General features: G+C 40.5%; 1 protein-coding gene across 7 annotated transcripts; it reads right to left on the reverse strand.

The window, feature by feature from the left end:
• Positions 1-7,662: 7,662 nt before the first annotated feature.
• On the reverse strand, positions 7,663-13,289 carry c4hxorf65 (chromosome 4 CXorf65 homolog). Of its 7 annotated transcripts, none has more exons than XM_071398711.1 (10): positions 13,170-13,289; positions 12,313-12,368; positions 10,737-10,883; positions 10,477-10,613; positions 9,355-9,425; positions 9,160-9,246; positions 8,455-8,577; positions 8,255-8,323; positions 8,005-8,117; positions 7,663-7,825 (listed from the first exon to the last, which is right to left on the reverse strand). In XM_071398711.1, the coding sequence occupies exons 5-10, from the start codon at positions 9,377-9,379 to the stop codon at positions 7,736-7,738; spliced, it is 507 nt and encodes a 168-aa protein (XP_071254812.1). In that variant the 5' UTR covers positions 9,380-9,425; positions 10,477-10,613; positions 10,737-10,883; positions 12,313-12,368; positions 13,170-13,289; the 3' UTR covers positions 7,663-7,735. The 7 variants fall into 7 exon arrangements, with proteins under 7 accessions (XP_071254812.1, XP_071254811.1, XP_071254815.1 ...); XM_071398710.1 differs by lacking the exon at positions 13,170-13,289 and adding an exon at positions 12,558-12,681; XM_071398714.1 differs by lacking the exons at positions 8,255-8,323; positions 13,170-13,289 and adding an exon at positions 12,558-12,752.
• Between the last annotated feature and the right edge of the window lie 581 nt (positions 13,290-13,870).

Consider the following 13,870-nt stretch of genomic DNA (forward strand, 5'->3'; position numbering starts at 1 on the left):
TTATATGGAACTATTCAATCATAAGATACATGTCCTTCAAATGCTGATATTTGGTTGTGTTGACAATCAAACACAATTCAATATCACTACATTTGAAATCATCCTGTCACACCCTGATCTGTTTCACCTGTCTTTGTGCTTGTATCCACCCCCCTCCAGGTGTCGCCCATCTTTCCTATTATCCCCTGTGTATTTATACCTGAGTTCTCTGTTTGTCTGTTGCCAGTTTGTTTTGTTTTTGAAACCTACCAGCATGTTGTTCCCCTGCATGGTTCTTTTTCCTGTTCCTAGTCCTTTGTGGTTTTGAACCTTCTGCCTGCCCTGAGCTTGCCTACCATTTTTGTACCTTACCCCCACCTAACTGGATTATTGACCTGACTGCCTCCCGTTCTGGACCCTACACTCTGGATTATTGACCCCTGCTTGCCTTTGACCTGTCGTTTGCCTGCTCCTGTTTTAGAAATACACTTTTGTTTCTTCGACACTGTCTGCATCTGTGTCATACCTGAAACGTGATACATCCATAGCTTGAAACCTTAGGCCTATAGTATTGTCTATTTGAAATGACTTTGATAGCATCAGTGTATATTTGGTTTTTAAGTGGAGCGCTCGGAGCGCTCTCAACAATCATTCTCACGATAGCACATTGGTAATAGTCAGTGACAAATATCGAAGCTGGGCTTGGTTAAAACCCTGATGGGAGACCAAAGGGTAGCTGTAGATAAATCAACTCTCCAGTAGGAGGTGCTGCCTAGACTATTTTTACCCCGACATATATAACTGTGAAAATCTGACATTGTTTCAAAGGTACACATTTTTATATTTTATTCAAGGTTGGTCTGAATTTTGGTTACCATGCTGACATAATCCCGTGGTTGAAATATCACCCTTAAAACAACAGTTTACTTTTTTCAAATCAAAACTATTTTCCACGTAGAATTCACGTCACAATACATTGACAAATTATGTTGAAACAATGTTGATTCAACCAGTTTGTGCCCAGTGAGATGGCTATTATTACTCAATTAAAATTGAATGGCCTTAGAGAAGTGTAAGCAATATATATACAGTGGGGAGAACAAGTATTTGATACACTGCCGATTTTGCAGGTTTTCCTACTTACAAAGCATGTAGAGGTCTGTAATTTTTATCATAGGTACACTTCAACTATGAGAGACGGAATCTAAAACAAAAATCCAGAAAATCACATTGTATGATTTTTAAGTAATTAATTTGCATTTTATTGCATGACATAAGTATTTGATACATCAGAAAAGCAGAACTTAATATTTGGTACAGAAACCTTTGTTTGCAATTACAGAGATCATACGTTTCCTGTAGTTCTTGACTAGGTTTGCACACACTGCAGCAGGGATTTTGGCCCACTCCTCCCTACAGATCTTCTCCAGATCCTTCAGGTTTCGGGGCTGGGCAATACGGACTTTCAGCTCCCTCCAAAGATTTTCTATTGGGTTCAGGTCTGGAGACTGGCTAGGCCACTCCAGGACCTTGAGATGCTTCTTACGGAGCCACTCCTTAGTTGCCATGGCTGTGTGCTTCGTGTCGTTGTCATGCTGGAAGACCCAGCCACGACCCATCTTCAATGCTCTTACTGAGGGAAGGAGGTTGTTGGCCAAGATCTCGCGATACATGGCCCCATCCATCCTCCCCTCAATACGGTACAGTCGTCCTGTCCCCTTTGCAGAAAAGCATCCCCAAAGAATGATGTTTCCACCTCCATGCTTCACGGTTGGGATGGTGTTCTTGGGGTTGTACTCATACTTCTTCTTCCTCCAAACACGGCGAGTGGAGTTAGACCAAAAAGCTCTATTTTTGTCTCATCAGACCACATGACCTTCTCCCATTCCTCCTCTGGATCATCCAGATGGTCATTGGCAAACTTCAGACAGGCCTGGACATGCACTGGCTTAAGCAGGGGGACCTTGCGTGCGCTGCAGGATTTTAATCCATGACGGCGTAGTGTGTTACTAATGGTTTTCTTTGAGACTGTGGTCCCAGCTCTCTTCAGGTCATTGACCAGGTCCTGCCGTGTAGTTCTGGGGTGATCCCTCACCTTCCTCATGATCATTGATGCCCCACGAGGTGAAATCTTGCATGGAGCCCCAGACCGAGGGTGATTGACCGTCATCTTGAACTTCTTCCATTTTCTAATAATTGCGCCAACAGTTGTTTCCTTCTCACCAAGCTGCTTGCCTATTGTCCTGTAGCCCATCCCAGCCTTGTGCAGGTCTACAATTTTATCCCTGATGTCCTTACACAGCTCTCTGGTCTTGGCCATTGTGGAGAGGTTGGAATCTGTTTGATTGAGTGTGTGGACAGGTGTCTTTTATACAGGTAACGAGTTCAAACAGGTGCAGTTAATACAGGTAATGAGTGGAGAACAGGAGGGCTTCTTAAAGAAAAACTAACAGGTCTGTGAGAGCCGGAATTCTTACTGGTTGGTAGGTGATCAAATACTTATGTCATGCAATAAAATGCAAATTAATTATTTAAAAATCATACAATGTGATTTTCTGGATTTTTGTTTTAGATTCCGTCTCTCACAGTTGAAGTGTACCTATGATAAAAATGACAGACCTCTACATGCTTTGTAAGTAGGAAAACCTGCAAAATCGGCAGTGTATCAAATACTTGTTCTCCCCACTGTATATATTTCACCTGTATGGTTATTCATATCTTTATCCTCACATGATTGGCTTGGGACTTGTTTCACTTTGGTAAAACAAGTGTGCTACACAAGTCAAGTCTTTAAGGGCATGTCCAGACATGTTTAACCCACTGAGCTATATATTTTTGACTGCCCAGCCATTTAGAGAGGTAACTAATTCATCATATACAGATAACGCTTAACATCACAAAAACAGACAATGAATAACACAAAAGTGGTTAAAAAGCAGTAATGAAACACATCTGAGATTGCACTTGTGACAATATGATATACAGTAACTTGAAAACTACAAGATTCTGATGCTTCAACTTCTAATAGGTTAATTGGTGGTATTTTATTTGTGCAAAGGACCAGGGAACAATGTTACTCTTGTGGGGAATCTGATACCAAACCGCTTTGCTTGGCTGGAAATCCCATAGACTAATAATGTCTGTAGAAGTTGCCTCATACACACCGACTCAATACAAATGCTCGCCAAGAAGATCATTATTTATCCTCCTACATAATTTCATATATTTGCGATATAGAAAACTAACAAACCATCTAACTGACAGTAGAATAGCCTTCATCTGAGGAAACATATACAGTTTACAATGTACAGAAGCTGAAACATGAAATGGTTCACTCTTGCCCAGAACTCCATAATGGCTGGCATAATTCAAACCCCCAGGAGAGGCCTGGAGAAGCAAAACAGGCGGAGAAAACAATAGACAGGGTAATCCATTTATTTCTTGATATTAAATTATTACATAAAATCTAGTCATTTCATAGCACTGTCAGCTGGGCCCCAGGGGGGACTCAAGCCAAGGAGTGCTCTTTCCTGTCTGTATTTAGTAAGTTTGTCTCAGAGCCTGACGTGCTCTCCAACCTGGAGAAAACCAATATCTCAGAGCACCACTGGGATTATACTATTTTGGTTGGACAATAAATTATATCAGTCCCTTAAAAAGAGCCAATCTTTGTCAAACTAGATCAAGATTCTACAGCAGCAAGGTCCTCAATCCATTTAACTGAATGTGAGGCCTAGTATAAAGTGGTTGTTGTGTAAATAAATCAATGTATATTTCCTGTTCAAGTAAACACATTTGAGAGAGAGTGGACCAAGATTCTGGCATATGTCATCAGAGCCACAGAGCTAACACAGACTTAGAACACTTTTTCCCTGCCTCTTCAACTTGACCAAGAAGTGGGAGAGTCCCATCTGTAAATGCCAGGTTAAATCACAGCCATTCCATTGTTCCCTGCTGTTGGTGTCTGGAAATAAACAAGTATCATTGCTTTCTCCCCAAACATGTGATATCAAATAATGACTATTGCGTTCTGATTTAATTATTATTTTATTGACCTTCTGATCCCTTGTTGCTTTCTGCTTGGACTAACTCAGTCCACACACAGGTCTTGAATGAATAGTGTTTTTGTCCTAAAACAGTAATCTGGCCATCATTCAATCATGTCCTGCTAAAATGTACAATGTTTTCGTTCCCAAAAGACATCCATTTGTCAGAGACATACACATGCCCTCCTAATGCACTACCTTCTGTAACATTTGCTGTTGATAAAATACTCTTCCTATTAGATTTCCACAGTCTTAAAGAAAAAGGTGGGCCTTTGAGACACAAAAAAGACTACAATTGAGTTTTTGTTTTTTGTTAATGCAATGTTGAAAGGAGAGCTTGCAAGTATGTCATTGTAGCATTTTATTGTACCTTTTACACCTGCTGTATCCTGTGCATAAAATAAATAAACTCTGATTTAGGTAAATGTAATTCCATCTAATTATTTTATATGTGGTTTGTTTTATTGCCAAAAGTAGCTTCTCAAACTCTTGGCCTCCCTCAGGAGCAATACGTCATAAGCAACAAGGCTGAGGTAGAGAGGTGAGGTGAGAGACCTACAGGGAGTGTGAGTGTGAAAGGCAACCGTTTACTTCCAAGGGAACATCCAAGGTCTGAATATTTTCCAGGTATGTCACTGCAACAGTCATTAGAAATTGTAGTTAGCCCTTTGTTTGGTTTATGTTCTGGAAGGATGAGGCTACCCCATTTCACTGGACCTCTGTTTAACTGTAATTTGTTCATTAGCTGTTACATTAAGGCCTATATTAATTCTCCCATAAGGGAACCGATATCAATATCATCAGCGTCCACCTGTTTTTCTAGAACAAGGAGTTGATTAAGATCTTGGGCCTTATATAATATCAGGAGTTATTGCCATGGACTGAGTCATCTGTTCAGGGAGTCAATCAACTGCCAGTGAATGGCAAGGGAGATAGTACCCAATATTCACCCCCATTAATGACGACAGCTTACAGTCATTGTGGCCCCAGTTCCACTGGGAGAGGGTACTGGTGTACAAGCATTCTCATTCTACAGCTGGTAAAAACACATCCAGGCACACAAAACAAGCTCAGAGCAATGACAAGTCAGCCTTGTCAGCACACTCCTTAGAGCTATGGTCTGCTGGTTACTGAAATTGCACCAGCCTGAAATATTTATTTCACCTCGCACATGTAAATACCATTACAAATTTCATATGACTTTACTTTTACCTCGCACATGTAAATACCATGACATATTTTATATGACTTTACTTTTAAAAGTTTGAATATCCTTTGAATGTGCTAGATATAACAGTTGTAATTGTTGGAGAAACTAGAGAGGAGAAAAGCTGAGCTGCTAGAATCTAACTCCTGAATACATATTAGATTAACACACAGTTATGTCCACAAAAACATCATGTGATAGCCATTTTGGCAGACATGCAAGACCAGTCTGAACCAGATAACTCTAATCTAAATAATCAGAATAAAGCGTAACCTTTCTACAATTGAACTGGAGGGGCAATTCCATTTTTTTTTTTTTTTATGTTAGAACATTCCATGATTGGTCAAGTCTAAATATGAAATTATTGTGATGTGAAAGGGCTGCATAAAGCTGTCATGTGGTCTCAATGAATCTGATAGGAACCTGATCAAGCTGTTTTACAGCAAAGGGCAAAGACTTATAAAACTTATTGGAATTGTTAATAACCCCATTATCTCATCTCCTAAATTCATGAAGGGATGTAACTATTACATGGCATGCAAAATCATGATTTCATACACAATGTTCTGATTTACTATAGCAAGAAAGTAGGCTAATGGAAATATTGAATGGATATTTGCTGGATAAAAAGTGAAATAGCATATACACTGAGTGTACAAAACATTAAGAACACCTGCTCTTCCATGACAGACTGACCAGGTGTATCCACGTGAAAGCTATGATCCCTTATTGATGTCACTTATTAAATCCACTTCAAATCTGTGTAGATGAAGGGGAGGAGACAGGTTAAATAAGGATGTTTAAGCCTTGAGATATGGATTGTGTATGTGTGCCATTCAGATGGTGAATGGGCAAGACAAAATATATAGTGCCTTTGAATGGGGTATGGTAGTAGGTGCCAGGCGCACCGGTTTGAGTGTGTCAAGAACTGCAAAGAGGCTGGGTTTTTCACAGTCAACAGTTCCAGTGTGTATCAAGAATGGTCCACCACCGAAAGGACATCCAGCCAACTTGACACAACTGTGGGAAGCATTGGAGTCAACATGGGCCACCATCCCTGAGGAACACTTTCAACATCTTGTAGAGTCTATGCCGCGATGAATTGAGGCTGTTCTGAGGGCAAAAGGGGGAGCTCAATATTAGGAAGGTGTTACCAATGGGTTTTTTTTACACTCAGTGTATACTGCTCGGTCTTTTATATACAGTTTAGATGCTCTAGAGATTGGGTAAATCAATTCTCAATCAAAGAGAAGAATCACACAGCAAGCATTCCCGAATCAGATAATGGCATGGAAAATGTATTTTTTTATGTTGCATTCCACTTTCTAAATGATGTCTAGATTCTCAATGTAACCTTTTACAAGAACAGCTCAGTTGTTTCTCTTTCTTCCCTATTTCTTCACAGTATTTAGCAAGTGGTTAGGCCATCTGCAAGACACAGCTGTATGGCCTGACACAGTGGCCCTATTCAAATACTTATAACATGTCTCCTTCTTCCTTTTCTTGAGGTAATCACTTTGGAAAGGACTAAACAAGTACAGTACTTGTTTCAGTTTGGGTAAAAACCAGTTGAATGAAATGAAAACTAAACTTCAATTGGAACTTCATCACAAAATCCCGAAGGCCTTTGTTCCTCAAACGTTATTAGGCCTTCCACAGACATACATTAAGAAAATAATCCAGTGATTTTAAGAAGGGAAGTTATCTGTTCTTAAAACCATCTGACCCAAGCCTGTACATAATTTAGAAAATGGTACACACAAACACTGGGAGGAACCTCCTGCTGGCATTTAACCCACAACTTCCTGTTTCAAAGTGCCAGGCCACCCACCAGAGGTGGCTAAATAAACCTTCAGAAAAGAGAATGGCACACTGTCACACCCCTCATTCAGTCCCTCAGGCAGATAGCCCCAACATACCACCCCTAATTTAAGATCACTCACTGGTCAAGGGAAATTAATTTCAAGATAAATTAAATTCTGATAAAGCCTTCAAAAGTAAATTGTGCATGTTGAACATATTGCAAGACACATAATTATTGCAACAACACCTCAACACCTGTTGAGCAAAGCAAGATTAAAAGACATAACATAAAATTAACACTGATGTCAGAGCTTCAGTCACGATTTCACACCCTTTCTAAATATATTCATCCCAATTCAGTCATTTCCATCCAATTTTCCCAACTGGTAAAGCTTGGTAAGGAACAGGTATTCATACCCACCAATCACAGAAGCAGAAGGTGACATCATCTATTGCTTAACTTCAAGGGACCATGTTAAAACTCTCTTCCTTTCAGAACATAAAGCGTATTAGACATGGGAGCGTAACAATTGTATAACAGATTTCTATTTAGATCTATAGTCATATTTCTATTTTGATCAACCGTATTATTCAACACTAATGACCATTGGCTGGCGTAGACTTAGATAGACTCAATGTTCACTTTATTACATTTCAACATTTATATGCACATCAATTATTGTAAAATTAATAGGTTCTTTCAGTTCCTGCTCCTCCTGCCTCCAGTCCGGCGATTGGAGGGTTCATCATCAGGGGTGTCCATATGTACTGTACGGCCCCGGCCCTTAGCCTGTGGGACACAGTACAAAAGTTGGCAATCTTCTAATACTTCTATTTGTCCAAATAATTGGTGGAGTGTACACACACACACACACACACACACACACACACACACACACACACACACACACACACACACACACACACACACACACACACACACACACACACACACACACACACACTCACGGTTTGTGTGGGTTGGGTCTGAGAGGGCGCCTCCGTGGCTCTGCGGTCCTCCTGAGAGCGGAGCTGTCTGAGACGAGCCCTCTCCAGGCTGTCAGTCTGAGTCTGCAGGGTCTCTGATACACATACAAACAGGAACAACATATGTACACGCGCTAAGACAATGGCTAAACAAATCAATCCTCCAGAAGACACACATGAAATACTTTATGTGAATGCACACACATAATTAACAAGCAGAGTTTATTGTTACCCAGAAGTGCAGGGTCTGGGTTGGCCACTAAGGGGGTGATGGAAATATAGGCACCATCCTTTGGGTTTCCTGATAAGATAAACATAAACTTCTAAACAAAGAAGAGCCATGTATAGAAACTCCTTTTTGGTAACTAGGAATAGTTTCATAGAGGCCTTGTCCACTCCATTGGTTCTACTTCTATTATGTATAGAACTCACGATTAACAATGCAGAATGTGAGGGAGCAGCGGGGAGGAAGTAGTCGGCTGGCACACTCCTGAGGCTGCTGGGACAGAAAGAGAAGCTTCAGAGCCCCACGGTCATCACACAGATCCACCAGCTCTGAAAAACGCGCACACACACACATTTAAGACAAATCTATCCGTATGTAGAGAAAGAGCCAAAACTGGTTGAATATATAGCATAACACAAAGATGGCTGATGAGGGGCAGGGCCAGAGTGCAGGATTTACTACTGATAGCCTTGCGGTAGTCAAACCCACTCATCAGCAAGCCCCATTAATCTCAGTGCTAATGAGAGTGGTAATGATAGATAGCTTCATTAGTGCACGAGGCTTGCTCTGGGCTTAGCGGCAACACAGTGGTAAGTGTGGCAGGACCCAGCAGGTGTAAGCAGACACCCTTCGAGTTGAGCAGTGTGAAATATTTAACACCAGCCGGTGAACCCCCACTCCCATGCCTCTGCCCCCCCCAACCAAATCCCTGACTCTCACATCAGCGCTCTCCATCCACATTCCCTGCTTTAGTTACAGCAGTGACACTAAATTTAGGATAGACTCAAGACCCCCCTAGTCTGTAAGAGACGATAGGCACAGCAGCATTTCAATCAGGAAGCTGTCATCATCATTAAGGCCCTCCATCCATCCCACCCTTCCTGATGACCCCCCCCCCACCAAACTCCCACCTGTCTCCGGCAGGCCCATCTTAGCTCTCATGTACTGCAGCAGGAGAACCACGGGGCAGTTGGTGTTGGCCAGAAACTGCTCATTGTCTGCGAGGAGATAGGATGAGAATAAAGAAATTGTGTGAAATACAGTTTCTAACACTGCAAACATCAAATGTGTCACTAGCGGAATGCATTTTATGACTTTGGCCTTACCTCCATGTTTAATACAGATGAACATCACTCAGGAAGCTGAGGAACCGGAGTCCCTTGCGATAATGAGAAGCCTAAAGTCACGAAAGCTTTTTGAGAAACATTCCATGGATTGGAATCATTGGATACATGGTTATGAAGTCATAATAGGAATTGTGATTTCACAGGAGTGCTCTCTTCTCTTGTTGGCTTCACAACTTTGATCCTATGATTTTGGAGACTGCTTTCTCCATCTATGTTAATCTCCATCTGAACAGGATGTGGTGTTTGTTTTCACGTCACAGTGCAACCCCACTGCTGTCTATGCCAGCCTTATTACAGTGTGATGACCAGTGTCATGAGGAGTGAAGGAGAAGCTTAATTACACTTCAGACAACAACAACAGTATAATCGAGACAACACCAAATATGAACAGCACACCAAACAGCACATCAAATTATACATATTTTTTAAGTTGTTCTGTTCATAACAAATCATAGAAATGAGAGTTACAATATACTGTATCTACATCCGTGAGTCTTTCCTATCATTTCAAGTTGGAAACATACCCCATCCACCATTAAAAAGTCAGCATCTAATGCCTAATCAGCCTGTCTTCAGCTAGATTAAATAGAACATGGCCAGACCTTTCAACAGACTCTTAATCTTAAAGTCTTGCGCAGCCTGACGTCACATTCTGGCGTTTGCTCTGCATGCTGATAGGAGAACCTAGAAGCCGGGCACATGGGGCCCAGGCTTCCCTCTGTACAACCCCACCGCCAGTTCATCTCAAAGACGAGGAGAGTTTCAGAGTGCAAACATCTCCAGAGACCATAAAAGAACACAAAGTCGACCTCAGATATTTCCCTGCGCTGGAATCATTGAACACCAAGGGCCTTGTCCTGGAAATTGGCAAAATTATTTGGTTGTCTAGGTAAGAAGGGTGAGAGAACCGAAAGGTCCATCGTCCTCAAGGTCTCAGTGAGATTGCTGTGAAATTTGAGACAAAATTAGATTTATAAGTTGACCCAATGAATTTCAATCAGTTTGACAACTCTGGGACTTCATTAGCAGAAATGTACAATATGTTAGATTGACAAAGTGTGAGTCCTCATGATTAAGTTGCACATGAGGATTTACACTGACCTGGCAGTGAAGTACAGTAGGTAGGTGTGAGTCTTGGTGTAGCTGTTTGGCCAGCTCTAGCTGGTGAATGTCCATAGGTTTGTTATTGAACACCACTAACAGTGGCTTGCCTGCACCAAGGGTCTCCGGACAACTACCTGCCCCCGAGAATACAAGAAGAGGCATTTCATTATTATAAATTATCATAAATTATCAACATTAAAGACCAGCAAAATGGTTTGGTAGTTTAGCTTTTTTATTTCTTCGGACATTGTACACACCAGCATGGCTGATAACCAGGTCGGCACATTTGACATCTTCAGCGGTGGAATCCTTCAATTTAAAGGCCTCTAACGTGAGCTTGTGACAGCTGTCTGAATCTGGGAAGATGGAGCTTCGTCCAACCTGCAGGACCAAATGTTGAACACCTTCAAGAAGGATAAGGAAACGTTACTATAAATAGAACAATGAAAGGGTATGGCACATCTACACAACTTATCCTTGTCTAGTTTTTGAGGCAGGCTGGCTAGCTAGAGCTAGAGCTCATGAACCCAAGTTGGGTATACCTAGTTTACAGCCGGCCCTCCCTTGGGTTCTCAGCTGATGTTACTGATCACAGCTGGCTTCCAAGTGAACTTCAAACCCGATGCTATGTTTAATCCCAAAGCTCTGTCTAAACAGAAATACTCCTAATTTGCAATACAGTTTTGCAAACCTTTGGAACTTAACTTTCATATAAGCGTGAAATCATTTTTAAAATACAAAAGATACACTTACTTGCATCCGGCTGTTTTCACACGCCGCCTTAGCTAAGACACATCCTCTTACGTTGCACTCGCATTTCCACTGGACCATTCCATCCCACATTTCCTGTGTTTCTCAAAATACAACTGGGTGCAACTTTCCTAAACTGCTTACAGTAAGTATCTTTTGTATTTGAGTATTTCTCGCTTATATTAAAGTTAAATTACAATTGTTTCCTAAACTGTATCGCGTGCAGAGTAGAGTGTATTTGTGTTTAGTCAGAGCATTAGAGCCAGTGGTGTAAAGTACTTAAGTAAAAATACTTTAAAGTACTAATTAAGTAGTTGTTTGGGGTATCTGTACTTTACTTGACTATATTTTTGACAACTTTTACTTCACTACAATCCTAAAGAAAACAATGTACTTTTTACTACATATATTTTCCCTGACACCCGAAATTACTCGTTACATTTTGAATGCTTAGCAGGACAGGACAATTTTTAAATTCATTCAATTATCAAGAGAAGATCCCTGGTCATCCCTACTACTTCTGATCTGGTCGAACTCACTAAACACAAATGCTTCATTTGTAAATGATGTCTGATTGCTGAAGTGTGCCCCTGGCTATTTGTTTTAAAAAATGTAACAAGAAAATGATGCCATCTGGTTCGCTTAATATAAGCAATTTGAAATGATTTCTACTTTTACAACTTAAATATATATTTGCAATTACATTTACTTTTGATATTTAAGTATATTTAACACATTTTCTATAAAGGTATCTTTACTTTTACTCATTTATGACAATTGGGTACTTGGCCGTAGTATATCAAACCATATAGCACGGGTATGACAAAACATTTATTTTTACTGCTCTAATTACTTTGGTAACCAGTTTATAATAGCAATAAGGCACCTCAGGGGTTTGTGATATATGGCCAATATACCACGGTTAAGGGCTGTATCCTGGCACTCCACGTTGCGTCGTGTTGTAGAGGACCACTTAGCTGTAGTATATTGGCCATATACCACACCACCTCGGGCCTTATTGCTTAAATAACATTTACCGTCTATGGGCTAGCTTATGTAGCCATTTTCACAGATCATACTCACTTGAACAGCTTCAGGGGAAGTAACACGTTCAATTAGGTCATCAAAGCTCGTTGTTCCTACAGTAACAAATACCCTCTTCATGGTTACGCATGTAACTAATGTTATCAAATGTTACAGTACTTGTACCAAAATGTATCGATTGTTTGTTTGTTTACATCTGTCAGTAGCCTGACGTCACGTTCGTATGTTTTATTTACACAAAAGAATACATCACTCTGCCACCTAAAGGAGATTTGGAGATTTACCTGCTGCCTCGACATTTTCTCCGCCGAATAAGAAATGTGGTATTATTGAAATACTGTAGAAACAGTGTTAGTATCCCTGACAATTTAGAAAACTACACTAGTGATGTGAAAATACTTAAATCGGTTAGACACCTCAAACGCTGAAGAATCTACTAATGATGAACATCTGCTTTCAAATAAGATAATGCTGCCCCCTCGTGGATGATTGTGTGACAGTACTTGGCCTTACTGTGTGTAACACACATAACGTTGCAGATAGAAATACAGTATATTATAGAGAGCTGACACTATTCTTTCTACACGATAGAAAATCATAACTGTCCTACACCATATTCTATCCGAATATTGAGCAAAGTAAAAGTAAGTAGCCTTGTCTCCGCCAAAATGGCCCAACCTTAAGGCCACTTGAGTTGGTTAATCTGAATATTAAACCAAGTTTCACATTTTAATGTCACGTGCACAAAGTACAGTGAAATGCCTTACTTGAAAGCTCTAAACCCAACGATGTAGTAATCAATAACAATGTAATACTAAAAATAACATTACGTAGAACAAAAACACAATGAATACAAATAAGAACATGAGAAAGTACTGTAAGTAAGCATAACATACTGTAACGACCCTGGGTTTATAAACGCGGATATCGACTCTGCGGCTTGAACATGCTTTTGGGACACAAGTCGATGGCGCGCTGGACTTCGGGCTAGAATGTCGAGGGTTCGAGGCCTGCTCCCTGCCTGTTTCATTACAATACTACATAAAGGTTTAGTCAGTTCCTGTGCCATATTTACAATGTGCAGGGATAACGGAGGGATGGTAGATATTCCCCTAGAGTCGATATCCACGCCCCCCACAAAATCAAATTAGCATAATACAAAAATACCAATTAAAATTAGTCTGTTTATTAAGCAGCTTTTTCAGACAATGAGACATCCTAAAATTCGGTCTTCTCACGAAATTGTCTGTAGCGCCTGAACAGTTCGGCTTACTTACTCAAGGACACTCACCAGCCTCACAAGACTTCTGAAGATAGCCTTGTGCCAGTTGAAACCCCTGTACAGTACGTCAAAAGTTTGGACACACCTACTCATTCAAGGGGTTTTCTTTATTTGTACTATTTTCTACATTGTAGAATAATAGTGAAGACATCAAAACTATGAAATAACACAATGGAATCACCTAGTAACCAAAAAGTGTTAAACAAATCAAAATATATTTAATATTTGAGATTCTTCAAAGTAGCCACCCTTTGCCTTGATGACAGCTTTGCACACTCTTGGCATTCTCTCAACCAGCTTCATGATGTAGTCACC

This window comes from Salvelinus alpinus, chromosome 4, assembly GCF_045679555.1.
Source record: "Salvelinus alpinus chromosome 4, SLU_Salpinus.1, whole genome shotgun sequence".
Lineage (NCBI taxonomy): Eukaryota > Metazoa > Chordata > Actinopteri > Salmoniformes > Salmonidae > Salvelinus > Salvelinus alpinus.

What these genes read in the sequence shown, in the direction of transcription:
- c4hxorf65 (XM_071398711.1), bottom strand. Translation starts at nt 9,379, where the DNA reads ATGTTCATCTGTATTAAACATGGAG. An exon ending in CACATTCTGCATTGTTAATC is followed by an intron (nt 8,324 to 8,454) that starts GTGAGTTCTATA and finishes TTATCTTATCAG; the next exon opens with GAAACCCAAAGGATGGTGCC. An exon ending in CCCAGACCCTGCACTTCTGG is followed by an intron (nt 8,118 to 8,254) that starts GTAACAATAAAC and finishes TATGTGTATCAG; the next exon opens with AGACCCTGCAGACTCAGACT.